The sequence below is a fragment of the Chamaea fasciata genome, unplaced genomic scaffold, assembly GCF_029207755.1.
Source record: "Chamaea fasciata isolate MVZ Bird 193981 ecotype frontalis unplaced genomic scaffold, bChaFas1.0.hap1 SCAF_2, whole genome shotgun sequence".
In the NCBI taxonomy this organism is placed as follows: domain Eukaryota; kingdom Metazoa; phylum Chordata; class Aves; order Passeriformes; family Sylviidae; genus Chamaea; species Chamaea fasciata.
In genome coordinates this window covers 47,774,597-47,801,601 of record NW_027094087.1, presented here as the reverse complement: position 1 = coordinate 47,801,601, position 27,005 = coordinate 47,774,597, and the positions used below count along the sequence as shown (strand labels likewise).

Here is a 27,005-nt window from a genome sequence, read left to right as displayed (position 1 = left end):
CTGTCTTCATCTCAACCTACGGGGTTTCTTTCCCTTCCCTAACTCCCCTCCCCATCCTATGGGGGTAGAGAGGAGTGAGCAAGTAGCTGCATGGTGCTTGGTTTCTGGCTGGGGTTAAACCAGAACAGTTTCTGTATGTGAACCATCTCCAACATAGCGATATACACCTATACAGATGGAATAGGTGTATTTCTGATGAAAGACAGGTCTGATAATTGCATAAATAAAGTACAGATAATGGAAATGAAATCAATGTACTCAGGCAGGAAATAAGCAAGTGCGATATGAAATGCACATTACACCACCGACAGGTATTTTAATATAGCTTGTGAATAAGGGATTTATTTATAAGGAAAATGCTAAGACGAAAACCTCAGAGTCTAATTATTTATCCAGCTATGCAATTATTAGTTATAAATCTCTAGAATGGCTGAGAAAGTGTTTGGGGAAATGCCAAGTCTGGCTCAGTGTGAAATGCTATTGCTAGGAACTATGTTATTCCTAGCAATATATTATGGCCAAAGACACCAGAGACTTTCCATTTTCTGGGAGCTCTGCCTTTTTGCAGCAAAAAATGTGCTTTCAGTGATGGCTTTAATATCATGTTGCAGGCTTCAGCCACACAGGGGAGGAGGAACGGAGGCAGTTCCATTTAATCCAGACCTTTCTGGATTAAATGTCTGTTATGTGGTTGCAAGGGACAACAGGGGACCGAGTTTAATGGCCCAGGTGGTCCCTTCATATTCTGTACTCATATCCTCTGCTATTCAAATGGTTCCTTGGGGATCTCTGCCTGATCAAATATGAATGGCACTAAATCCTGAGACCTGTTGAAAAAGCATTGACCTGAGTGATATAATATGTGCTGAGGCAGAAGAGGAGTGTGTGAGTTAGCCTGGCTCAGTTTGTCTTACCCCAACCCCAAAATGACAGTATTTGGGGCACCCGACAGTGACAGGTCCTCAGGTGCAGGGGACACAGCTCTGCTTCCCTCACAACTACTGCACAGAGAGGTCCTTTGCTAGAAGCTGATACTGGCTCTGTTTCAGTGCTCTTTGCACCTTCCAAGGCACACCTAATCCTGTACCTAAAATCTCAAAAGTCACTAGACTTTTGCCAGTGGTAAAACAACAAACTCCATCAAGCAACCAGTATGGTCTCCTGGCACACTGAGGTCTCCTGGCACAGTACTCTGCCCCAGAACTTTGGATATATGTCATAATTTCATCTTTACCCACATGTATGATGAGTATAAAGAATGAGTTATGCACCCTTGTATAGTTCTGACAGGGTTATACCACGACTGTGCACTTATGGTTGGGATGGATACCTTAAGCAAATCTCCTACAAAATTCTGCTGTTTTATAAGGAAAGACCAAGAAACTGTCTTGACCAAGAAACACCAAGAAAGACCAATAATGATATTAGATCTCTTGTTACTGTAAAACTATCACACTATTACATTTATTACAGTAGCCAAACATGGGGAAAAAGTCAGTTGGAATTCGCCATCTGGGTTAGAAAACCCCACAAAGCAACAGTAAAAAACACTGACATGTTTGGAATAAAACTTGCAGGAAAGGTTTCCCAACTGACACTTGCCAAAACCCAGAGCAGACTGGTTTGAACTAGGGTTAGGAAGCTGTCCATATACAAAGACTTCCTGGGCTGTGCTGCCTTCTCAAGCTTGGTACAGGCCCGCTATAACAAAGAGCTGCAACACAGGCTGTGCTGAAGAAACATTGCTGCATCACCCTCTATGTTCTCTCAGCCCAGAAGGGAGGGGAGGAAGCATTAAGGATCCTGCCAAATGTTGTCCCAAGCTACACTTTCACAGCTACTGCCCCTGGATTTGTACAGGCTCTTCTGGAGGCACACATCTGACCTGCGTCTGCCTCGAGCCTGCCTGCATTTGGTGGCATTTTTGCTGAAGGAGGCAGAGCACAGGATGTGCAGGGGGTGTGACTCTGCAGGTTTGTGTGAGCTTCCCTGAGTGGACTGGGGATGACAATGGGATGCTTTACTCTGTGGGCTGCTGCTCCCATCACCGCAAGTCCCAGGACATGTCCCCTCACCCAAGCCTGGAGGAGAGTCTTCACACCCACCTTGATGTTGTTACTGCCCCTGGGGCTGCAGCTGTGTGGAGCTCCTGTGCAAGAACTGTGCCATGCCCCAGGCCAGCAAAGTCTCCTCCCCTGGGAGATGTTAGGAGATGGCTACTTCTCCTTTGCAAGCCCTGGAGCAGATTGGTACCATCGAGGCTTGAGGTCTGTGTGTGACTCATGGTCATCAGATGGTGGAGAGAGAGAACAAGCCCTGCCCAGCTATGGTCTTGAGGGCCTTAATCATTTCTCTCATTTACAGTGCTGAATTTTTCATGCTACACTAATAAAAGCCATTTGTACCATCCTGTAGTCATTTGCTGAATCCTTTGAAAAAGAAACAAATTTGGCAGGGTGTCTCTTAATTGATTTGCAGCATGCATCACCACTCTGCTCCCCTTGCCTTGCTGGACAGCCGTAGTGTATTTTGCAAAATTCACTGGGAGCAGAAATTCATCATAACATCAGCTGCACTGAGTCAACCCAAAAATGCTTGTCAACATGATCCTACCTTTGATGGTGGCTGAGAGCAAGATCCCTGTGACTAAGTGTAAGCACAAAGCAAACAGAATTATACTCCCCAGGCCTCCTATTAATTCTGGCTGTATTTAAAAGCAGCATTTGAGTCTGCACAGGCTAAGCCTACGCTGATCCCAAGTTCAACACCACAGCTACTCAGGCATCTTCAAATGTGGCCTCTGAGCAGAACACACTGCACGGAGATGAACACAACTTCCCACCTCGCAATTAACCTCACAGAAATCTAGCCTCTCAGGCTCTTTCTGCGGACAGGTTTTACCCTGCAGAAACAAGAGGTCTTCTGCCATTTGATGGGATAGAGTTGTTCAGGGAGAGATTTGCTGAGCACTGGTGCTGAAGCAGAAGTGGGGATGAGACACTGGGATCAGGACCAGAAAAGCAAGGGTTGGGATAAGGACACAAAGTTATGAACCATCTCCTTCCAGTGCCTGCAAGATAGCAAATGTGCTCAGTGGTGTATGAAGCCACAGTGTTTTCATGTGATGTGCAACCTCACAAGTCAACCTTACTTGCCCTCCTAATTGGCAGCACATGGGAGACCCATCCAGACCCCCTCACACCCCCTCAGCAGTGCAAAAGGTTTCCCTGGGGCAGCTCTGGGCATCACACAGCTGTTGGTGGGTCTAGAATGCCCATGGTCACAGATGAGCATCTCTGCATCCCATCGGAAGTAAACACCCAGCATGTTGTGCCCAGAGCCTGATGAGTGCTGGGAATGCAGCCCTGGAGCAATCCTGCTGTTTCAAATTAGCACATTGAGTATGCTGTCATCTGAAAGCTCCTCAGACCACACAGGGCAAGGGAAAACCAGTATGTGTCACAGGGGATCTGGGAGAGAAGAGGGAAGAGGGGCAAGGGGTGATTCAGCATGCCAAATCAGCCCACCACAGAGTGAGTGGTGATGCAGGACACTCAACACCTTGGAAACCAGGTCAGCCTCTTCCAAACACATTTTACAGTGAAATACTGGAGGTAGCTATTACTGAGGTGCAAATGTGATAAGTCATGAGCTCTGGGCTTGCAGCATCTGAGAAATGTCAGGCTTGGGAAAGTGTATGCAATCCCATGGAGAAGTGGTGGCTCCGATGGGTTGGGGACTTGTCACCTCATGGGGGCGAACAGCCTGCTGGCTCAGGGCACCTCACTGGGATGGCTGGGCTGTGAACAGGTAGGAGTGTATCACTGTTTGTCTCCCTTTCTGATTTTCATTTCTGCTACAAAAGACTGTTTCCAAGATCGTGTGAACTGTGTGTGAACAGGAAAAGTTCAGCTGACTTTTGCCAAGGAGTTGGAGCTAATGTGTTATTAGCAACCTCTAAATTTGAGCCAAGTCTGTGCTGCTTACTACCAGCCCTGTCAGAAGAGCTACATCCTTCTATTTCGGTCGGAAAAATCCCCACAAACTTACAAACCAAAGACCCTGTTTGGGAAATGAAAGTACTATACTGAAATACAGCAGCCCAGGAACAAAGCCAGCCGTGGGTGAGATGAGCAATGACCAGCAGGGTTTTTGGTCCCCATAACAAACTTATGGGGAGAGTTTCCTGCTGCTATTTCACATCTGTGAGCAGTGTCACTGGTATGTCATGGGTAGGGTCTGTGCTGTCAGAGATCTGCAGCACAGGCTGCAAGCTGGGCAAGAACCCCAGGTCTGTCATGTTTTCTGTGCTGCGTGGGATGCTGTGCAAATCATGTGTGGAGAGAAGGGAGGGTTGGCCTCTGGAGGACTCTGTGGCGACTTGGTGTGAACTAGGGGAAGGAGACCTAAGCCCCACGGGAGCCTCTCAAGACTGATACATCAGCACAGCATTTACACCACAGAGAAGGGACACAACGAGAGCCTCACAAGGACCTCTGTTAAGGACTCCACGTGCAGCAATGGGGAACACGGAGTTGAGGTAGGTTAAAAACAAGCCAGTAAAGGGAGAAAAAGGTTGTTTTCAGCCAGATCAGGTCCCTGTATGGCTTATCAGGTGGCTCTGACAGTAGGTGCATTGATTAGGAGGGATATGGACGGGACAACAAACACAGAGAGGGATGAATGAGTGAAGCAGGCACTGAAAGGAATGCTTGGGAAATATCCTGAAGGGAGCCGGGAGAGTGGGCACATGAGATTTGGGGAATGAGGTCGGAGCTGAACCAAGCAGTGGGGTCATGCCATGAAAACTATTATTTTCTGCTCTTCAGCAGTGCCTCTGCTGAAGGCAAGCAGAACAAGATACACTCCAAGAAACCTCAGTATTGTTAAACATAGCTCAGGACTGAGCTGCAGCTTCAACTGTGATAAATGACTGCCTGCTTTGGCTTGTGTCTGAAGCTGCCTGGGCTGAGAGAAGGAAGTAAATCTGTCCACCAGCAAAGGTGTGTGGTCCCCACAGGGGTGGTAGAGCACAGGGACACATGACTGCAGCCTCACAGCTGCTGGCAGGGACCTCCACCATCCCCTCCTGTCTGCTGAGGGCAGTGGGAAGGCTGGCACTGCCTTTTGGAAAGGAATTCCTTTGCTGCAGCAAAATGAATACCAAGAAGCAGCTGGCCAGCAGACACCATGCTGTTCTGTTTAATCCCAGAGGACCAAGGGGGCTCTTGCTGGATCAGACTGACACCCTCTGAAGTGCTGTGCCAAAAGCACAAAAAACATTCATTTGGGGATGAAGGCAGCAGTGTCACTCTCTTGGGAAAACACAGGAACAATAAATCAATCGTATGCTTGTACAAGTGGTGGCAAATAGCAGCACAGCAGGCAGCAGCCTGCTGCTCCAAAGCCTCCCAAAGCATCCCCTGGCCTTGCAAGGGGTCACAGCACACAGGTAGGTCCCTGTCAGTTCCCAAATGGCAGAAACAGCACTGCCATAACTGTGAGTTTAAGTCCACTGCAGTGCCATCACACCTTTATTTCCTTAGGTGGAAAACACATCCCATTTCCTCTCTGCATCCCGTGTCACAGCTGCCCCTTTGGTGTCTGGTTCCCTTCCCCTGAGGATGAGCAGGAAGCTCCCAGAGGACAGCATCTGAGAAGCTCAGTAGGCAGCCAACACCAAGCCCCAGAAGCTCCACTGTCTGATGAAATCATCTCACAGTGTGAAGATCCTGGTAGCTGAAATTGAAAAGTTATTTATTTCTCCTCTAAAGGGGAAAAACATCTCACTGCGGAAGCTGTTTGTCCTTTGGGGCAGGAATCTCACTTTTGCCAGCTTCTGCATTTCTATGTGCTGGCTGGGAGCAGTGAGATGTTCTGGCAGGTAGGATGGAGCAGAGCTGATGTTCTCCTGCCCACAGCCTCCCTCTGCCAGGGCAGGTACAATGAGGGGCAGAGTTCACCACTCCTATCTCCATGGGACATGGGGATCACAATAGTCCTGCTAAGAGCACCTTTTGCTCCACTGCAGCCAGTCAGCAATGCAAGGGCTGATTCTCCATCCTTATCCCTTGAAGTGTCGAACTGCCTTGATAGGAACCACAGCTGAGGTGTCCTGCATGCTCCCTGGCAGCTCCAGGCACAGCAGTTTCCTTTACCCAAAGGGATTGTGAAGCTTTTTTCTGTCCCCCACATGCTCCAAAGGGATATCATGGTGTAGAACATCCTTCCCTCTCCCAGGAGTCACCATGTTCTCTGCAAGGGTGCTGGTGGGCTCTGCTGGGCTCTGCAGAGCCCCTCAAAAAGGGGCTTTTTCATGGGAATGCTCATCCTGCTCCCTCCAGTGGGAACATGAGACCAACTTAAAATCACACAATGAACGCTTTTACCACTATTCTCAGTTTTTACTGCCCTTTCACTTATCATGAGTGGACTTTTTCCAAGTACAGCCTAGTCTTGCTCCAAGTGCCATCTGCAAGTGGCACACCACTGTCTTGGGCCAGTGCTCAATGCCTTGCAGCATCCCACCCCAACAGGGCATTGGAAAGGTTTCTGTGAATATTAAACCTGCTACTCTGCTAGAAGAAAGTAACCTCAGAGCAGGTGAGAGCTGAAGAAGGTGTCCAGGGCTAGTCTTTTCTCCCTGCCAGCAGAATCGCTTTCCCAGTGCTCAGAGACATTTAGAAACCTGACCTGGCAGAAGTGTGACTTAGACTAAGCTGATACTGCACAGGATGGTTTTTCAAGCTCTGGGAAACTGGGAATCTAGGAAATACTGCAGGAAACCCTTGTGCCTGGTGCACACAAGTTTCTTATTTCACTCAGATTTTACCTGCTTGTTCAGATCCTGTGCTAAGCAGGACTGCTTGCTTTGGCACAGGTAGGGGAGGGGTCCTGCTTCAGGAGTGGACCTCGTATTTATCAGAATAATAAAAACCAGCATTCAATAGTAACAACACACCTGTTCAGAAATGTGGATGTTTTTGCATTGCTGTCAGCCTTCAAACCTTGAGGGAACGGCTGGTGGCACGGCCAGCAGCGCCGGCGTGCCGATGGGGCCGAGTTTCCACTAGAGGGTTGTAGTGCTGTAAGGAAGGAGACGCGCTTGCTGTGGCAGATACATTGCATGCATTCCAGGCCTTTGTCAGCAGATCAAAAGCAACCTGCGATATCCCGGCTTCCAGCAGTCTCCGCAGGCTCTGATGTGCACAGCCTGCAAGCTAAGCTGCGAGAGAGCTGGTGCCTGAGCAGCCTGCTTCCCTGCCTTCCCTGTCAGCCTCCAGCACTCACGTGAGTCAGCACCTACAACATGGTTAGAAATGCAGATAGATATACATATAGACAGACAGACAGATAGACAGACAGATAGATAGATCGATAGATAATAGAGAGAGAGATAAATGGTAAATTAACACACTGTGCCTATGCATATGCACTGATGGACAGAATATTTGTTTGTGCACCTGGGATTTTGATGCATGAATAGCCACGAGGTGTGGCAGTGGCACATCGTGCCAATGAGCCAGAGCACCGCTGGTGAAGCAAAGCCCACAGCCTGGGAACACAGCGAGTAGGACAATGAGTAGCATCAGCACAGTGATAGAATCACAGCATCATCCAGGTTGGAGAAGACTCATAAGGTCATTGAGTCCCATTGTTATCCCAGGACTGTCAAGTCCAACACTAAACCATGTCCCTCCATGCCACATCTACACAGCTTTTACAAGCCTCCAAGGATGATGACTCCACCACTTTCCTGGGAAGCCTGTTCCAATGTCTGATCACTCTCTCAGGGATGAAATTTTGCCTAATAAACAATCTAAACCTCCTCTGGTGCAACTTGTGGCGATTTCCTCTTGTCCTATTGCTTGGCTGTTTGGGAGAAGAGACCTTTCAGGTAGTTGTAGAGAGCAACAAGATCTCCAGTGCCTCATCAGTGCTGGGTACAGGGGGCTGATCACTTCCCTGGTCCTGCTGGCCACACTGTTGCTGACCAGCAGAACTGGGAAGCATTAGCTCTTCATATACAGCTGTGGCTCCAGGTCAGGAGCTCCCATTGTGTGCAGTGCACCAAATGTGTGCTGGCCCCTGGAGTTTTCACGCCAGCCTTAAGCAGGAGCTACCAGAGGGGACTGCCACTTCTGCCACCAACCACATCCCCAAGTCCAGTGCAGCTCAGCAGGTCCTCATAGGTTCTTGTGTATGTGACCCCAGCATGCATTTTTACAGTGATGTTTGTATTTTTGCATGTGTATCTGTAGAAGCATAAAATCATAGACTGGTTTGGGATGGAAAGGACCTTTAAAGGTCACCGAGTCCAACCCCCTTGCAAAGAGTCTGTGAGTGCAGCTTTCTGAGTAGATGGTGTGCTAAGTGCTGAAAACTGTACCAACAAGATCAGGGTGGTTTTGCTGCTGAAAACAAAAACTGGAGCTGTGTAAGACTGTGGGAAAAGCCCAGATATCACTGATGTTACCTTCCTTTCATGTTAAGAGTGGGAAGGCAAATGCAACCACAAGGCCTGCCTGTAATATGGAAAGCAGTGTGACATTCAGCAAGAATTTACATAGTGATCAATTTATGTTTGTCTGATACTATCACTATTTCCATTTACAGATAGACGGAAAATGGGTTTTGCCTACATTTTAATCTCTTTTGTTATCAGAAAGGTTTTCAGGAAGCAAGTAGGAGATATTCTTGCAAAATAAAACATTACAGCAAAAGATGGGCTTTGGTTCCTCTGAAAGATGACCTGATCATATCTAAGCACAACTATGTAAGAACCAACCACCCAGTTGACAGAGAATCGTAGAATATCTTGAGTTGGAAGGGACCCACAAGGACCATCAAGTCTAATGGAGAGCCAATAGAGTGCTATGACAGGTTATCTGACCCAAAATAGACACTTGAATCTTCTTCCCTTTAGAGCTGGCTGGTGGAGAGCTGATTCTATGCTAACAGGGGAAAGTAGGAGTTCAAGCGAGCAGTTTCTTGATAAAGAGGACAAAAAAGCCCCAAGGGAGACTCAACCATCCGAGGAGACCTGCGAGGTGGACACAGAGTTGGGAGAGCCATCTCCCACAAGTGATGGTTTCCATTAACAAGTCCCAGACCTCAGGGAGGCCAAACAGGCTGGAGAGCATGGACTGGTGCTGGTGAAGCTTCTCCTGCTCTGAACTGGCTAAAGGTGGTGGCAGCATGAGCCTTTGCTGATCCCAGCAGTGCAGAGGAACTCTGTAGCTCCAGACCACTGGGGTTACCCCTCTCTTCCTGGGGTGCTGCCATCCCTTGATGGGTTGACACCATGGGGCAGAAGGGTAGTGGGTCTCCACTAAGGACAGGCAGCTGACATGAGCTATGAAGAGAGCTATGGCAGAAAAGCATGGTGTGAGGAGTATTTGGGGAGTTATATGGGAGGGAAGAAGCATGAGTGCCCTGCCTGGGAATAAGGTGTCTCAGCAACTATAGGCTGGAAGGCTAGATTAAAAATGTTAATTGCCTATTCTAATCAGTGAGAACATTTATAATCATCATGCAATAAATGTGTCTATTACAAATCTTTCACATCTAAGATTCCTGTAGAGCACACACACACAAAAAAGAAAAAGATGCATGTGAATTGCCAGCTGTAGAGGAGAGCAGCCGTGCACAAGCACCTTTGCCCCATGAGACAGCACCAAAACCCTCCAGCCTTAGTGTAGTACAAAAGCAGATGGCTTTCTGCACCTGCTTTTGTGAACAGCTCTGCAAACCCTCTTCTCACATGGCGAGGAGCCTCATTCCCTCCCGAAGGAGTCATAAAATACAGCTTTATCCATCCTGCATGCAGCAATCAGACAGGCTTAAGAGCTTCAGCACTCGTAGGGTAGCAATACTTAAAAAGATTGCACCGACCTGTTTGCCTGCCTCGGTCTGCACCACTAATCAAAGCTCTCCTCGGCGTGGACTTGCGGGGCACAGAGTCAGAGCTGGAAGCAGAGCACTGAACGTGCTCATGGAGGGGGAGTTGTTAAGCTCGGTCCTGCCGTGCCCAGGGCGATCAGCAGCCAGCACAAAGAGCCCGGCGCTCCTGCCCTTGCTCCTCTCTCCGGCCCGCTGCTGAGCCGCGGAGCACTGGGATCACGCACCGGGCAAAGAAGATGGCAGCAGACACGTTTCATCGCTTTTAGAATGTTTTATTCAGCAAAGCCGATCAAAACAAACCCAACCCCACCGGCGATACACCAGCTCCTCATTTACACACCGCTCCTTTTCCCAGCTCTGGGAGAACAAAGAGGCTGAAGTGCAAATGAGATCAGCGTGGCGAGAGTTAGGCACATGAATATTTATCGAGTAAGACCAGAGAGGGGCCAATTTGCCACCCTCCTGCAACAGCAAGAGCTTGGTCATCAACAAGTCGCAGGGAAAGGGTCGGTGAAGAGGCTGGTCCATGCCTTTGTGCGGGCAGGGGTGTGTGGAATGCTGGTGAAAGGCTGTTCTTGCATCTGAGGGTGACTGGGGGAGCCACCAGCCAGGGACGACACTGGGAGGATCCTGGGTTTCGGGACAAAAGCTAAATACAACACAGTTATGAAGCAAGCATGCAATGCCCCTTCCAGTCATGCAATTGGCTTGCAAGATGCACTTTAGAGAAAAAAATTCTAAAGAATTAACTGAAAGTTGTTACCATTCCTTGGGCGTGCCAAGTGCTCATGATAAATCTTTTCCCTGAAGAAAAAAGCAGGGCTAAATCAAACTACAGAGCTTGTCAAGCATGAGATTTACAGAAATCTCACTGGGTTATGGGTTCATTTCTTAAACAGTTGAATTATAGCAGCTTGTGGGCATTGATATACGAAGCGTGCTGACCCCCTCAGTGCTGTGGGGAGTTAGGGTATGAGCAACAGTGGGGAGATCGCGCTGGTTATCGTCTTAATGTGTATTTCAAAGTCACTTCCGAAAAAGAAGACGAGATAGTAGTTGAGAATTCCAGCCACAGACATGAGGAACAGGAACAAAATTATGCGCTTTCCAAACAAGTAACCAGGTGTGCTGAGGAGACAGAAATGGGAGAAAGCAATTTGTTAATGTGCATCATCTGACATGAGAACCCTCAGACTTTGGACTCAGCTGTTGAGACCAACTGAAAGTTCCCAGGGGCTGAGAGAGAGGGGGCAAATTTCTTTTCTGTCTTGCCGGGTACTTGAGAGGACTGAAATGTAATTTTCAGGAGCCATTTGGGTCTGTTTTTGGCCTTCTGTTCTCAGCGTAGGCTGCTGCTTACAAAAGCACCTGTCCAGAGGGACCTGAATGTGTTCTTATCCATTACAGGCTGTGGGCCAACTCTGTTTCACATGCATGTGATTTGCTTTATTTATATAAATAAAATATAAGTATTAATATAAAAGGACAATCTTGCACAAATAGTGGCACAAACATGCAAACCTATTCCTGTAGAGAGTCCTGTGAGCAGGAGCTGCAGGCCCCCTGACCCCAGTGCTGCTGCACATCTGACGTCTCCCACAGCTACCCACATTCATCCAAAAGAGAGGGGCTTTCCTGCACTACCCAAAGCCAGCAGCTGAACTTGTGGAAGTGGCAGCATCCAGCTGTGCTGCAGCCACATTCTGGATTTTGTACAGAGGCTCTGCAAGTCCTTACCTCTGAGTCCTCTCCCCGAGGTAGCCCACAAAGTACTTCTGCCTCACAAACAAGTACATCAGGCCAGCAAAGGCAGCAGGAGCTGGGTAAAGGATAAAACAAGGCATTAAAAACACCAGCCCAGGTCTCCCTGTATGCACTGTCCCCATCTGCTGCCTGGGCGGGAATGGAAATGGGAATCTACAGTCTTGGGTTACAGGACAAGCACTGGAACTGGGACGGAGACCTCTGCCTGGGAAACAGCACTTGCTTTGCCCTCACTCCAGCTTTTCTGAAGACTTTGTGGGTGTAATCCTGCCTGCAACTGTGCCCACTGCAGAGCACACACTCACCACCATCCTTCCAGTACCTAAAGGGAGCCTACAAGAAAGCTGGAGAGGGACTTTTTATACGGACATGAACTCATAGGACAAGGGAGAAAAGGCTTTAACCTGAAAGAAAGCAGGTCAAAATTATATTTAAGGAAGAAGTTCTTCACGGTGAGAGTGATGAGGCACTGGCACAGGTTTCACAAAGTAGGGGATGCCCCATCCCTGGAAGTGTTCAAGGTCAGGCTGGATGGGGCTTCAAGAAATCTGGTCTGGTGGAAGGTGTCCCTGTGCCTGGCAAGGGAGCGGGAATGAGATGATCTTTGAGATCTTTTCCAACCCAAACCATTCTATGATTTAGTGAAATCCAGTGTGGGTCATACCAGGCTCAGGAAAGAGAGTGCCAACTCAGGCACTGTCCTCACCAGAAATAGAAGGCTGCTGGTAAACGTACTTCACTAGGAGCAGATGGAGGTTACACTATGGTCCAATACTAACTTCTGAGCATATAAAAAGGGGCTTTCCCCCGTAATTCTAGCTTTTCCCACAACTGCAGAAAAAACCACTTCTCCTCCTGGTCAGGAAACTCCTTTTTACCCCAGAAAGAATAGACATGTACCCCAGGTAAGCACACACCTTAATGTTAGATAAACTCACATTGCATTGAAGGGGATCACAATTAGAAATGCAGGTCAATAGTCCTGGGTTGCCCTTAGCACATGGGAGAGCTGGCAATTCTGACAATTTAATAAATTGAGCCCATTTCTTGTCCCAAGACTGAATAATGTGGAAATAATCTAGCAACCAAGTACTAAACCCATTACCCAAACCAAAGGCAACTCATCCATAATGCCAGTATGGGAAATGTCCCTGGCCTGGACTACATGGAATCAAGCCTGGGAACACATCTGTTGACATAAGCCAAGCCATGCCATGACTGTGCTGCTACTCAAGCAGCATGCTTTACTCCAGGACAGGAAGCTAACAGAGGTTCCCCTGCTGCAGGAGGGTTGGTCCCTGAAAGTGTAAATTCTCAATTTACCATCCTTTGCTGAATGTGGTGCCAGGTTGAAGGGGAAAAAAACCCAAATAAACAAAAGAGTGTGTTACCTTGGCTGCACAGAAGGCCAGCACACCAAAGCACAGCGAGAAACGTAGGGTATGCATGTCCACAGTTCTGGCTAAAATGGAATTTATATGAGAGAAATCAGAGCACAGGCAAACAGAAAAAAAATCAGTACGTTTCACCTGCAGAGAATGGTGGCAGATGAATTTGGGCTGCACTAGTGCACTTTTACCCCAGAGCGGTGGGAGGCCCCTGACCTGCCAAGGGCTGGGCTCCTCACCCACATCTGCTTCCCTGTTTTCTCACTCACATAATGGATGCCTTTGTGCTGCCTGATGAGGAAAACAAACCATCCTCTGCCCGTATAGCACCTGTGAAAGCCACTTTCTCCCTAACCTGTTTGATCATGAGATGCTGTGTGCTTCATTGGCTTGAAGTCCTTTTAATTGAGTCATATTAATAAAGCTGTTGGATGAAATCAACAAATGTAGAATTGCATCACAAATAAGGGTGTCTCACAGAGTTAACATGTGTCTTTGCAGGGGAACAGGAATGGTTTCCAGATGCCTGCTTTAGCTGTGAATGCTTTCTGAGGGAGAGAATTGAAGAAGTTGAGAGTGATTCTACGTGGCAAAGGAGTGGAGAAGTGGAGAGCTGTGTGCCAAGGGCGGTGCCAGAGACCAAGGGATTTGTACAAGCTCTGCCACCTACCTGCTCCTCAGCAGGCTGACGTCTCTGCAGGCTCTTACCTTTTGAGCACTTGGGACTCTGGCTGTGCCTGTGCCACACTTTCAGCAGGGAAGAGTGAACTGGTTCCCAAATGAAGGGACACAGTACTTGTGATGACTGCAAGACCTATACAGATGCAGCACACGGTGGCAAGAAGGGTGCTGGATTCAGGCAGCAAATATATCCAAAAACCTCATGTCTGAACACAGCTAGGGATTATCTACAAAGCCTTCATCTGAGGGAATTTGGAATCCACCCCTGGCCCCCCAAAAGGTTTGGATTTAATTTTAATGCAGAATATGATGAATTCCACTCTGCCCTCACCAACTCCTCAGTTCTTATCTACTCACTTGGCAGTGTAGACACGGTCGAAGGAGGAGGATCCCTGCCGCTGCAATCCCTTCCCATTGCAGTGTCTGCTTTCATGCTCCACTTTGTTAGCAAAAAAAGCTGTTAAAAAACCACAGAGTATTCAGTCTGAGATGTCATCCGAAGATATTGCAGGATCTGGGCTTTGTGGGCTCAGCTCTGTTCCCATGAGCATCCATGCTGGACAGATGGCAGGAGAAGACACAGGTGCGTGAGGGTGAAGGATGTGGCCAGTGTGCTCCCTCTGTCACCCAGGTTTAACCAAACCCTCTGTGCATCCTAACCTGTCTGTGTGTCACTGATAGCAGGCTCTCACCTCCAATCCCTGCCTCATCCCAACACTGCACTTTGGGCAGTCTCTGCATGTCTGCTGCAGAAGCACTGCCCTGACCCGGTCCTTTGAGCTCCCAGTGGGAAAAGAGCTTCCCAGTCAGAGCTGCCAACCACAAATCTTGCTCTCCAACAGAGCAGGGAGACGAGGGAGTCTATTCTCTTTTAGTGAAAACCATTTGCCAAACCAAGGACATCCTGCAGGGCTGGTTCTTGACCCGGAAAGGCCTAAAGAAACCCTGGTCTTAATGGCTGATCTGTGTGTATCCTCCTTCTAAGCAACAGAGCTGTGTCAGAGTGTTAGCTGCTGCAAAAATGCAGCACCTCAAGATAATGTATCATGTTCTTGACAAACACGTTTTATCTGATGACACTAAACCAGAGACCATCAATCATACATCTAAATACCCCAGAGAGAGCTCTGGCAGGCTACAAGCTACAAGCTTTCTGTTGTCATGCACCCCATCTCAAGTGCGTCCAAATCACTCTATGGCTTGGAATATTAACCTAATATATACACATTAAAGATATCCCATAATGAAATACATTATTATAACAATACATTTTAACTAGATAAGATGCAGGATTTCATCCCTGCAATCTGAAGAGCTGCCTCTTTTGTACTTCCATTGTCTTGAATAAAAACTACTGAGTTTTCGGTTCCCAGAATTGTGGGATGCCCTGGGTATATACAGCCCTTCTGCAGAAAAATGCACGGTGCCTTAAGCCCGCACCCTTACTCTGAGCCAGGCTGCAGACCCTCCCACTGCCACCAGCACAGTGCACTGGCTGGCTCCTGGGGAGCCCAGACCAGACACCATCCGGTGTCACAGAGTTCTCAACACCTCCACCTGCACATCAGTACAGCCCTTGGCAAGAGGTTACCCTGCCCACAGTGACTAAGAGGACCTAATTGAAAAGGACAGAGTTGAATAGCACTTTTTTGTCCAGTGCTGAGCTGCAGTGATGGGAAATCACTTCCTGCAGGTCTGGGACCACATGGATTCACTGGTAGCACACCTCCTCCCTTTCTTTTATCATGAACAGGAAATCTCTAGAAAATACCACAGCTTCTGAGAAAGCCAAGTAAGCTATTTATCTCCCTCTCTGCTGCGGCAGGTGCTGCCACTTCCCAAATATCAGCTTGCTGCTGCAGAGAGGCTCCACGATACGGGGAAGCAGGAGGGTGCTTTCACAAGCCATCAAGAGAGGAGTGAGCAGAGCAAGGCTGGAAGTGGAGAGGTTTAATTCACCTCAGCTGTTCCAGGAGATAATACCCTGAGGCTCTAGGGCTGCACAGACTTCCCAGAGCCTGAACAGTGGCAGTCCCACTCTGATCAAGGTAATGTGCAGGAGTTCAGTGTAAGTCCAATTGTTTCACAAGTCCATGCCAGCAGAAACTGGGAAATGATGATCCCACATAGCCAGTGCTTGCAAACGTGCCCCTTATTTCTCTCCACTTTGTTTCCTCTGTCCTGATCTGCTCAGCAATGACCACTGATTTGCCCTGAAAGCTGCTGGATTGCATCATCTCTCTGGTAAAAGAACAAAACTTCAGGCTACATGCGTCACTCAGCGGTATGCGGCCACATGAGTCATTCCGTAGGACGTGGAGATTCCATCATGAACAAGGTGACAGTAAATGGACACCAGACTGGGGCAGCACCATAGCCCACCTCCATCTTTAGGAATAATAGCATTCAAGCTGTTTTCTAGTCCTGCACCCTATGCAGAGAAGCATTTAATCACAAATTTACGTGAAATGACTTCATGCACTTAGAGACAGTCAAGGAGAGGCTCAAGTGCTTTGCTGAACGAGAGCCACAGCAAGAGTTCAGTACACCTGATACCCCTTGACAAACATTTCTACCTTCATAATTCCTGCCTTCATAATTGCATTCACTGCAAGACTGCATATCAAGTCTGGTCCTTCTAGACAGAAAACTCGGGAAGAGGAAATCAGATGGTGCCAAGCTTGAAATCATGGTTTAGGGCTCTCTGCCTCACGTGTTTGGCAGACTCTGCCAAGCATCCTACTTCCCCTTTGTAGCAGTTGGGTCAATAATCTCACAGGCAGACAAAAGCACATGGATTGAAGTCTGACGCGCGCGAGTGAGAGGAAAAGAAACCTGTATATGAAGTCATATGATTACATAGCTAGAAATATATATTTGACATATTTTCTTAACTATGGTATGTGGTCTGGTCTTACTTAATATGCCATATTCTGGTGATGTCACACACTGTGCCCTTACCAGAGAATAGCATTGGGTTAAATGATGTGGCATTTAGTGCCTATGTTGAAACTAAACCAGTCTGCATCTCTTTTTTTCTTGCTCCTTGGCTGCTAGGCTCCCACTACTTCCCCCTCTCTGCAGCAGCCCAAGAATAGCCCATTTCCTAGGACTTTGTGTTCAGTGGGAATCTCCATTTGTAATAAGAAGCCTTCACTAAAGATTTCTGGAATTTTCACCAGCCCCCATCCCCCTTCTGAATCTCTTTGAACCTGGGTGAACTTAGTGCAGCTGAGGCAAAACTCAATCCTTTCATTGTATTCTGGGCAGAACTTCCTGCTAAAATAAGTATTTGTAAGAGAGGATGAAGAAGTTAAAATCAAATTTGAGCAGGAGAAATACTTGTTTTATTTAAAAAATCCTGAAGACTACACAAGGGACTATACAAGGTCTGACTGAGAGCTAGAGAAGGAAACTTGACTATCATAGGAAATGTACAGTGTTCTTGGGACCACAGGCAATTGAGATAAGTTATACTGCAGGACCTGGAGATGCAGGAAAGTATGAGAGTTGCCTGCCCACAAATAGCCCCCACAGACTCCTCCAATTCTGTCCCCTTCACCCAGCTCCATGCAAAGGTCTGACCCATTGCAGCCCCCCAGGGGCTCCATCCCTGCCCATGGCAGCAGGGTTCCAGCCTGAGAGCAGCCCTGGCTGGCCATAGTAGGGACCTAGGTCAGAAAAGGAGGTCTTGATCACCAAATCAAAACGCATATTTCCACAGGGTATTCCAGCATATTAGTCCTTACATTAGCTGAAATGTATAACAAACTCACTGTAGAATGTCAGCGTAAGACCATGTGACTGTCAGGATACTGCAACAACGTCACACAAAATTCCATTCTTAGAAGGCTGTTTCTAAAGCCAAAGCCATGCCTAAGCATGCGTGCACTTATAACCAAAGATTATCTACCCAAAGATCAGCTCAGCATATGTTCATCCAGAACTTTCCTCAGCTCCCTTCTATCCCTTAAATAAATGTTCATTTTTGTCTTACCGTTCTGGACAACACTGATCAGGGTGACGATGACAAGCAGGACAATGCTCCCCAGGGTCTCCTGGTCCATTTTGTGAGTGGGCTGTCTGGGTGGACGGTGCAGCCTTGGTGGCAGCTCAGTGCTACAAGCACAGAATAAGGAAGTGAAGGTCTTATCTTGAATCATGAAACACTTCCTATGGCATCACAGGAGAGTGGCAGCACCCTCTGCTCTTGTGCCTGTCAGACCAATAACCACAGGCTCGCTCACTCACCACGTACAGATGAAGCCCAGGGGAAAAACAGATTACATGTCTGTGATCTGAGAGGATATGTAATGGGGAAGATACCTATTGCCCTTCCAGCACACAAGCAAAACCGGGATATCTAAAGCATGTCTGAGCATTTGGCCAGCTGTGTGGAACAGCAGAAGGCTGGAAGAAACCAGTCAGGCTACTATGGCACTGTCAGCAAGTGCCCGACCACTCCACAAGTAGCTGGGAGAAGAAATAATGTCGACAAGTCTCAGCAACGGTGTTGCTCTCATGCAGATACTCTTCCTGGTCACATCTCCATCAGTCTCACCAGTGAGGAGACCCCAGGCCAGCACGTCACAGCCAGAGCTCCTGAACCCCCTGGGCAGCGCACCAGTGCTGTGAGCATTGCTGGTGAGCACAGAAATACGTCTTTTGTTACCAGGCATGGATCCTGCACCCTTTCCCCTACAAATAACTCCTTGGAAGACAGTGACAGCTACAAGCATTCAGCATTTTACAGGCTCAGACTTCACAGTTGTGCCCCAGTTTTAGTGCTTGAAGCCCAATATAGCTGAGCACAATTGCTGCAGCATGTTCACAGCTCGGATCCAACCCCTTGATGAAGCTGGCACAGAAGCACCGGCTGCAGTGTTGGACAGAGTGGTGGGTTGACCCCCAGTGAACATCAGGCTGAACATCAGGTGCCCACCCAAGCCACTCTATCTCTCCCCTCCTCAACTGGACAGGAAAGAGAAAATACAACAAAAAGCTAAGGGGTTGAGATCACTCACTAGATACTGTCACAGGCAAATCAGACCTCTCTCTGCGTGGGACACAGCCAGGTAGGAGTTCCCAGCAGGAGCCAACCTGAAAAACCCATCTTTTTCAATAGGGACACATTTACTTACAATGGTGTTCTTATCCAGTCTCTCTATCATGCAAATTTTTACAATCCATTGTCTTACATACGGAAAACTCTCATATACTTTGGGTATAAACAAATACACAGAAATGAACTGGCTGAGAGGTGGGTGATTAACACTGTGAGCTGTGACATAGTTATCAGAATAGGAAAAGGCTGTATTCCTGGGATGCCTTCCCTGCAGTCCATACAGATACGACTGTGTGAGAAGCAAGGCCACAAAGAATATCAAGGTTAAGATTTGGCCTGTGATTTTTTCTTCGGATTTTTAACTTTTGCCAGATTTGCTTTGTAAAAAACCTCAAATTCAAGAACAAAAAGAGATGCACAACAACTCTTTGAGAATACTTTTATTCAGGTAAAGTTCTCTTTTTCCCCAGAATATGATCTTTTCCTACTTGAACATCAATGTTTATGTTTTGTGGTCTATTGAACACAGAATTGTAGCTGGTATTTAGGGATGGTATTTAATGCTAAGCACCTACTAATCTTCTGAGAAGAAAAAACCCATCACCGAAAAGCCATTACTGAATTAAGTCAAAAGAAGAATATTGTCTAAGCAGAGGTCAGTGTTATGACTGTAGAGAGAGGAGCTGTGCACGGGCATGGGCAAGCAGGAGGGAGCCGCTGACAGCAGAGGGCGAAGGGGACAGCGCAGGTCCTCAGGGAATATGTGGTGGGAGGATTCCCAGTCATCCTCCCGCAGCAGGCACTGAGCCTTCTCCTTCTGCTACCTGTTTTGTGTCTGTGCAAACCCACCAGGCAGCCTGCAGCTTGCTTTTGATTTACAAGTGGCAGTACAAGCACATGAGCCTGCTCCAACTTGCCAAGAAAACACACACGCTTCCCCACTATCAAAGACTTCCCAGAGGTGACTTCTGTTCAGCAGAACTCTAGTATAAAAGAGGGTAGGAATCAGGCTGCTGAGGTGTGAAGTTGCTGTAATGCAAAAAACCCCACAACACACCAGGAGTTTATGCCAGCAGGCTTTCCAGCTGGCTGACCTAACTTCCCATCCCTCTCCCTGTGCGCTGGCCAAATCATGAGAGATGAGCTGTTGATGCCTTTACTTTCTCCTTGTCCTGCCCTTTGTTTTCCAGCTCTTTGCTTTGCTGCCGCTCAGTGCCTCTCACCACACACTCATCCCCACTTTGCTCTTCTGCTCTGCCCCTTCTGATTTCCTCCTGTCCTCTGGCACTGCTTTGGCATTTTGGCACTTGACATCCTCAGTGCTTTTCTGGAAACCCAGCCTGTTCCCTCATCTTACCCAGGTTTGCTCCAAAGCCATCCCACATGTATGCGTGGAGGAAAGCGGGGTTTCACACTCCTCCCTGCAGTTAAAAAAAACATGACATCAACTCCAGGGCTTGTTAAAATGATTTCTTGGTGTGCAGGGAGAAAAAAACTTTGCCAGCAAGAACCTCTTTTGGTATGGCTGCCTCAAGAAATGAACTGCAGGGTTTTGTTTAGTTGTTGTTTTGTGTGTTTTTAAAAGTGCAGCACCACTCTGAAGGCTCTGCTTGAGGAAAAAACAAGGAAATCAAGATGGTATGTGAGACATGGAACAAGTCCCTTTACCGTGGCAAGGCAACACTGTTGTATAGCCCTCCTTTGTGGGGAGGAATATTACATTCTCATACCCCTTGGCACTGGAATAGCTGCAGGGTAGGAGATTCAAAGAATATTTTTGCAATTTGGGGAATTGCCTTGGCAAGGGAGGGTTAAAATGACTCTGCAAACAGTTTTTTTTTCATATCTACACACACTACATCCCCCTTCCTGAGACCTAAACACACACGAGATCACTGTCTGGATAAGACAAAGTTGGCACCACTGGAACACCCCATCTACCTGGGAGAAATATCACTGCAAAACATCTCCATCATATTTCAATTCTCTGTTTGAAATAAGGGATTTTCCTGAACAGACAAAAAAAAAATAAATAAAAAAAGAAAAGGAGGTGTGGGGAGAGGGATACACACCTTGTATACCAGCCTCCACCCTCTGCAGCCCCCAGCTGTGGTCAGGCCTCTTCAGGCACAGGCAATTCAGCATTTCAGCAGCTGCTGTCACACCCCAGCCCTTTTGCTTGCTGCATGGCTGTTTGACATCCACATTGTCCTGTCTGAGGAAGATAACCTTGACACAGTGAGCCATGAAGCTCAGGAAAATGTGCCGAGCCAGCGAGCTTTTCCAGTTGCGCTGCGAGGCTTCCTGCACATTAATCTCCTCCTGTGGAATCTTGAACAGCCAGTCAAAATAATCCCTTTGTAGAATTGCTTTCATGGTGAAGAGGAAAGGACTGGGAACACAGATCTATAAATATCTTTTGGGACGTTCATCTCCCCTCTCGTGCACTCTGATCAGAGCTCAGCAGAAAGGACTCCAAGGAAAGTGTGTCTCTTGATAAAATAAAGGCTGCTCGTGTGAAGCTCCCATATATGAATGCCAGGTGACACCCAGCTGTCATGCTTTGTCATAAATGCAAGGGGACACAAGCCCCTTGGACTGGCTGGTTAATATTAGCACTGTGCTTTGCAAACTTAAAGCCCCACAGCCCCATCAAATGTAGTGACTACCTTCTGTCACATCAACCTGCCTCAGCATCGCATCCTTGCTGAACCCTGACAAAACCCCAGCGGAGCACATGAACAGAGCTGGAAATAGTGAAGCGCAGCATGAAGAAAAGGGCAGTGCTGCAGTTTTTAAAATGCTGCTTTCATTCTGCACAGCCAAGAGAATGAGCCGACAGAGCACTGCCTCAAAACCCCCTCCTTCTCCACATTTCACAGGCTTCTTTCTTTCACTTACTGTCTTCATATTTCATCGGTACAAATTCAGCTCAAAACAGAGCTGGAAGACACAAGCTGTAGTCCCTCCAGGTCCCCTGGCACAGCCTCCTCCCACTCTGTGTCCCATTGTCACAGTTCAACCCCAGCTGGCAACCCAGCCCCACACAGCCACTTGCTCACTCCCTACCAGGGAGATGGAAAAGAGAATCAGAAGGATAAAACTGAGAAAAGGGTTAAGAAAATCCACACATGCAAGCAAATAAAAGCAGTAAATGCACTCACCGCTTCCCACAGGCCGGCAGGTGTTCAGCCGTTTCCAGGAAAGCCAGGCTCCATGGCACAAAATGGTTACTGCGGAAGACAACGTGACCACATCAAATGTTCTCTCCTTTCTTCTTCTTCCCCCAGCTTTATATGCTGAGCATGATGCCATAAGGTATGGGGTAACCCTTGGATCTTCTGGAGTCAGTTGTCCCCACTCTGTCCCCTCTCAACTCTTGTGCACCCCTAGTCCAGTCACTGATGGAGTGATGTGAGAAGCAGAAAAGGCCTAGACTTTGTATAAGTCCCGCTCAGCAGTGACTAAAAGCAGTGACTTTGTGATCAGCAGTGTTTCCAGCACCAATTGAAAAGAGAGCCACATGACAGCTACCAAGAAAATTAACTCTACCTCCAGTATTTCAGACATGGCCTCACCAGAGCTGAGCAGAGGAGCAGTATCACTTCTCTTGACTTGCTGGCAATGCTTTGTCTAATGTGACCCAGGGTACCATTCACCTTCTTGGCCCAAAGAAAAGAGAAAGGAAACCAGCAGGTTGAACACAAGGGCCCACTGCTGGCTTGTGTTCAACCTGCTGTCCACCAGGACACCCAAATTCCTTTCTGACAGGTTGAATTCTAGATGGGTGCCCCCAGCACGTCCTGGTGCATGATGTTTTTCTGTCTACAGCTGCAGGACTCGGCACTTCTCTTTGTTGAACTTCAGCCCATTTCTCCAATCTGTCAAGGTCCCTTTGGATAGCAGCATCCCCCTCTACTCTGTCTGCCACTCCTGCAAGTCTGGTGCTGTCTGCAAACTTGCTGAGGGTAAACTCTGGCTCATCATCCAGATCATTAATCGAATGCTGTGCAATATTGCTGTGCCATACTCATCCCTGGGGTACACTGTTAGTTACAGGCATCCAGCTACATCACACCACTGATCACCACACCCTGGACACAACAGTTTGGCCACTTTTCAATCCACCTCACTGTCTGCTTATCCAACCCACACATCAACAGCTTCTCTGCAAGGATCTCATGACAGAAAGTGTCAAAGGCCTCAATGAAGTCCAGGCAGACAATATCTGCTGTCCTCCTCTCTTCTACCAGGCCAATCACTTCACCATGGGAGTCTAGCAAATTGTCAAACACGACTTCCCCTTGTCTGAGCCATACTGACCAACTGCTGGTGATTTCACTGTCTTTTATGTGCCTCAAGATGGTTTCCAGGATTAGCTCATGCATCACCTTCTCAGGGACTGAGGTGAAGCTGACCAGCCTGTAGTTCCCCCAGTCATCCTTCTTGCCCTTCTGGAAGATGGGGGTGATGGTTGCTTTATTCCATCCTTGGGCACTTCCCCTCATTGCCATGACTGATCAAAGCTGATGGAGATGGCAGTGGATCTGCCACCTCTCCCAGCACCTGTGGGCATATCCCACCACGGCCAATGGATTTATGTACATGCAGGTTGCTTAAGTATTCCCATACTTGGCCCTCATCCATCTAGGGTATATCTTCCTTGCTGATTTGTTTTTTGTAGCTCGTGTTTGCTGCCATTATCACCTTATTACCTTTTAGGTGGCTACAATTTGTCTAAGAATTCATTATATAGACTGTTTAGAGCTGAGGTGAGGCTACCCAGGCAGCAGATTCACAGATCTTCCTCTCTACTCCACTTTGAGAAGTCTCTTTCTCCCTGTCTCATATCTGTCAGTGTTCCTGCTTTCCATTAGCTCTTGCAAATAATTATCAAACGTCTTTGAATCAAAAGTCACTGTGGGGTGAATTTTGGCTTCTGTTCTTCAAGTCTCTGGTCACAACCACTCGTTTTGGTACTGTAATTATCAGAAGGAAAGATGTTGGATCCCTTGACCACCTTAATAACAGGACAATGTTAATTTTTGCCTTCCTCATCCTTGGCACATACTATCAGCTTCCTCTTGCCAGCTGAGCTGTCTCGGAGAGCAGCTTTCAGATTCCCATTTGCACCAACAGGCAAAAAAACTTCAAACACTGCATTTTTCTGCTTGTCCACTCCCAATCCCTCAGGAAAACTAACAGAAAAGGCCACAGAGAAAACAAAACAACAGAGAAAACAAAAAAGGAAAGCAAAGGAAGGACCGTTTTTCAGATTAAAAAAGCAATCGAGCCCCAAAGGGTGATTAAAAACCCCGAACCACGCAGCCCCCAAAAGGAGCAGGGAGCAGCAAGAACACACGAGGACACAAAGCCCGCCCCAGCCGCCGCGAGAATCAGCTGCGGCTCGGCGGAACTCCCTTACAGCGCGTCTCTGTGGCGCAATCGGTTAGCGCGTTCGGCTGTTAACCGAAAGGTTGGTGGTTCGAGCCCACCCAGGGACGGGGTGTGATTTTTTTCGATGCGCCGTGGTTTTTTTTTTCCTTCCCCCCTGCAAGATACGGCGGCTGTAAGCAACCCGCGCCGCCTTTATACCGGTGGGAACTGCCCGAGACCCGCTTTTGGCTCCGGGACCTCGCTCCTCCTGCCCCGCCGGGAGGAGGGGTTAAATTGTGTGTGAAATGACTGCGACAGCTACCCAGGGGGTTACAGGGCAGCTAAGTCCCAGAGCTGATTGCGTTAGAAAAGATGAAGTGGCAATGCATCCTGAAAACAGCCTAAGGCAGTGTATTACACCAGGATACAAGCAGAGAGATACAAAGTGATCTACAAAGAAACCTGAAGTGTATTTATAAATATGTTTTGTATAATATATATATTTATACAAAAAGTAGACATTTATATAAAATATAATTTGTATAAAACCGAAAGTATATTTATAAAGTATATTTGGCTGCGTGCCAGCTAGGACACAACGGGCCGAGCAAATAGCACCTTCCCATATACTGTTATTAGGACGCTGGCTGGAAAGTTCAGGGAAAGTATGCCGCTGTCCCCCCGCAGCGTGCATTCACAGGAGGGGTTTCGGGTGCCCTGTCCGATTGGTCAAGGGGGATAGCAGCAATGAGGCCTTGCAGCGGGAGTTTCCGTAGTGTAGTGGTTATCACGTTCGCCTAACACGCGAAAGGTCCCCGGTTCGAAACCGGGCGGAAACAGCACTTTTTTTCCCTTCCCGTGACACCGCGGACGCGCTTCTGGTTCCTTCTTCGGAACGCGCCGGCGGCCGCGTGGGGCACATCCCCCGCCCTGGAGTGGGAGAGGCCCAGCGCTCTCCTCCACTGCAGCGGGGCCGGGAGGAGGGAGCAGGGGCAGGGCTGGCGGCTGTGCTGAAGCTCTGCTTCATTCGCATCCGCGAACCCCTCGGCAAACGCATTTTTTCCCGGGAAAGATCGCCCAGAGGAGGGGAGAGGAGCCTCAGCTGAAACGGTCTGAACACCAGCAGAAAACCTGGGACAAAAACTACAACCACTTGCCGCGGGTATTGCAGAAGCCCCTTTGGATATTAACTTCCGTAGAAAGAGTAATATAGACCCAGCTTGGAGAGAAGCCTCTCCTGAGGGTTTCTTCGGCCTCCTCCTCGAAAACATACGCTGGAGACACCCAGCCCCTACTTCCTTACACTCCTTTCCCAGCATTTCCTCTCCTTTGTGAGCCCTGTGGCTCCACGGTGTTCTCGTGAGCTGTGCAGCTTCAGCATCTTCCTCGCAAACAACCACACCACCTTTGTGCACAGCAGTGTAAAACTAAAAATGCCTCAAACTCCATCAGCCTTGTTATCCCACTGACCTTCTCTCCTGCTCTGTCTGCATGCTGTCTTAGATCCATACTTAGACTGGAAGTTCTTCCACTCTGAGACTGAATCCTGGTGGACTTCAAAGCACAGCACATGCTTTCGAGCATGAGCTGCTCGAAGGGCAATGTGCTTTGCTCTGGGCACGAAGGGGCTCACATCAAGAGCAGCTGCTTTAGCTTTGCTAAAGGAACACAGACAAGACACAATGGCTCTCGCTGATACATTGTCAAGAAGGGAATAATTATTTAAAGCAAAAAACAGTGATGGAAGAATAAATGGCAATAGTCAGCCATGAAAAACATCAAGATCAAAATCAGATTTGTAATCAGCATCACAGTAGATTTCTTGAACAGTGCTCTAGCAGCTATACAGCCAGAAATCTATCCAGGCAGCTCCTTTGCAGTTGTGTTGGTTTATTGTAGGCAGGATGTGAGAATGCAGCCCTGTTTTTCACCCTTTACTGTGCTGTAAGAAGTGTTTGAATGTATCATCAAGTAGTAAGATCTGAATCACATCAATGTCTCTGCAGAGCCGATTCCAAACTCTCGAGTGTCACGATTTTATGCCTTTCCCAAATCAGAAGACACGGACTAACAAGACTCTGCAGAGGGATCTGGACAGGCCGGATTGAAGGGCTGAGTTCAGTTTTGTGAGGTTCAACAAGGCCAAGTGCTGGGTCCTGCTTTTGGGTCACAACAACCCCAGGCAGTGCTACAGACTGAGGGCAGTGGCTGGGAAGCTGCCCAGTGGAAAAGGACCTGGGAGTAGTGGTCAGTGACAGCTGAACATGAGCCAGCTGTGCCCAGGTGGCCAAGAAGGCCAATGGCATCTTTGCCTGGATCAGCAATAGTGTGGCCAGTAGGACCGAGGCAAGGATTGTCCCCTTGTACTTGGCACTGGTGAGGCTATACCTCAAAATCTGTGTTCAGTTCTGGGCCCCTCACTATAAAGAGATTGAGGGGCTGGAGCATGTCCAGAGAAGGGCAAAGGAGCTGGGGAAGGGTCTGGAGTGCAAGACTGATGAAGAGCAGCTGAGGGTGTTTAGCCTGGAGAAAAGGAGGCTCAGGGGGGACCTTATTCCTCTTCACAACTACTTGAAAAGAGTGTAGCCAGGTCGGGGCAGGCCTTTTCTCCTAGATAAGAAGAGACAGGATGAGAGGAAATGGTTTCAAGTTGTGCCATGGGAGGTTAGATTGGATGTTAGGAAAAAACTCTCTGAAAGGATGGTTAGGAATTGGAAGAGACTGCCCAGGAAGTGGCGGAGTCACATCTCTGGAAGTGTTCAAAAAATGTAGATGTGGCATTTAGGGACATGGTTTAGTGGTGAAGATGGCAGTGCTCAAAGCCATTA

At 48.0% G+C, this 27,005-nt stretch overlaps 1 protein-coding gene and 2 non-coding genes across 3 annotated transcripts; 2 read left to right on the top strand and 1 right to left on the bottom strand.

Moving 5' to 3' along the window:
* Positions 1–10,165: 10,165 nt before the first annotated feature.
* ALOX5AP (arachidonate 5-lipoxygenase activating protein) lies at positions 10,166–17,824 on the bottom strand. The gene is made up of 5 exons (XM_066177438.1): positions 17,734–17,824; positions 14,094–14,193; positions 13,059–13,129; positions 11,641–11,722; positions 10,166–11,031 (listed from the first exon to the last, which is right to left on the bottom strand). The coding sequence occupies exons 1-5, from the start codon at positions 17,801–17,803 to the stop codon at positions 10,869–10,871; spliced, it is 486 nt and encodes a 161-aa protein (XP_066033535.1). The 5' UTR covers positions 17,804–17,824; the 3' UTR covers positions 10,166–10,868.
* A 6,407-nt stretch (positions 17,825–24,231) lies between these two features.
* On the top strand, positions 24,232–24,305 carry TRNAN-GUU (transfer RNA asparagine (anticodon GUU)). The gene has a single exon. It is a non-coding gene; the product is annotated as a tRNA-Asn (tRNA).
* A 638-nt stretch (positions 24,306–24,943) lies between these two features.
* On the top strand, positions 24,944–25,016 carry TRNAV-AAC (transfer RNA valine (anticodon AAC)). Its single transcript has one exon. It is a non-coding gene; the product is annotated as a tRNA-Val (tRNA).
* Positions 25,017–27,005: the final 1,989 nt, after the last annotated feature.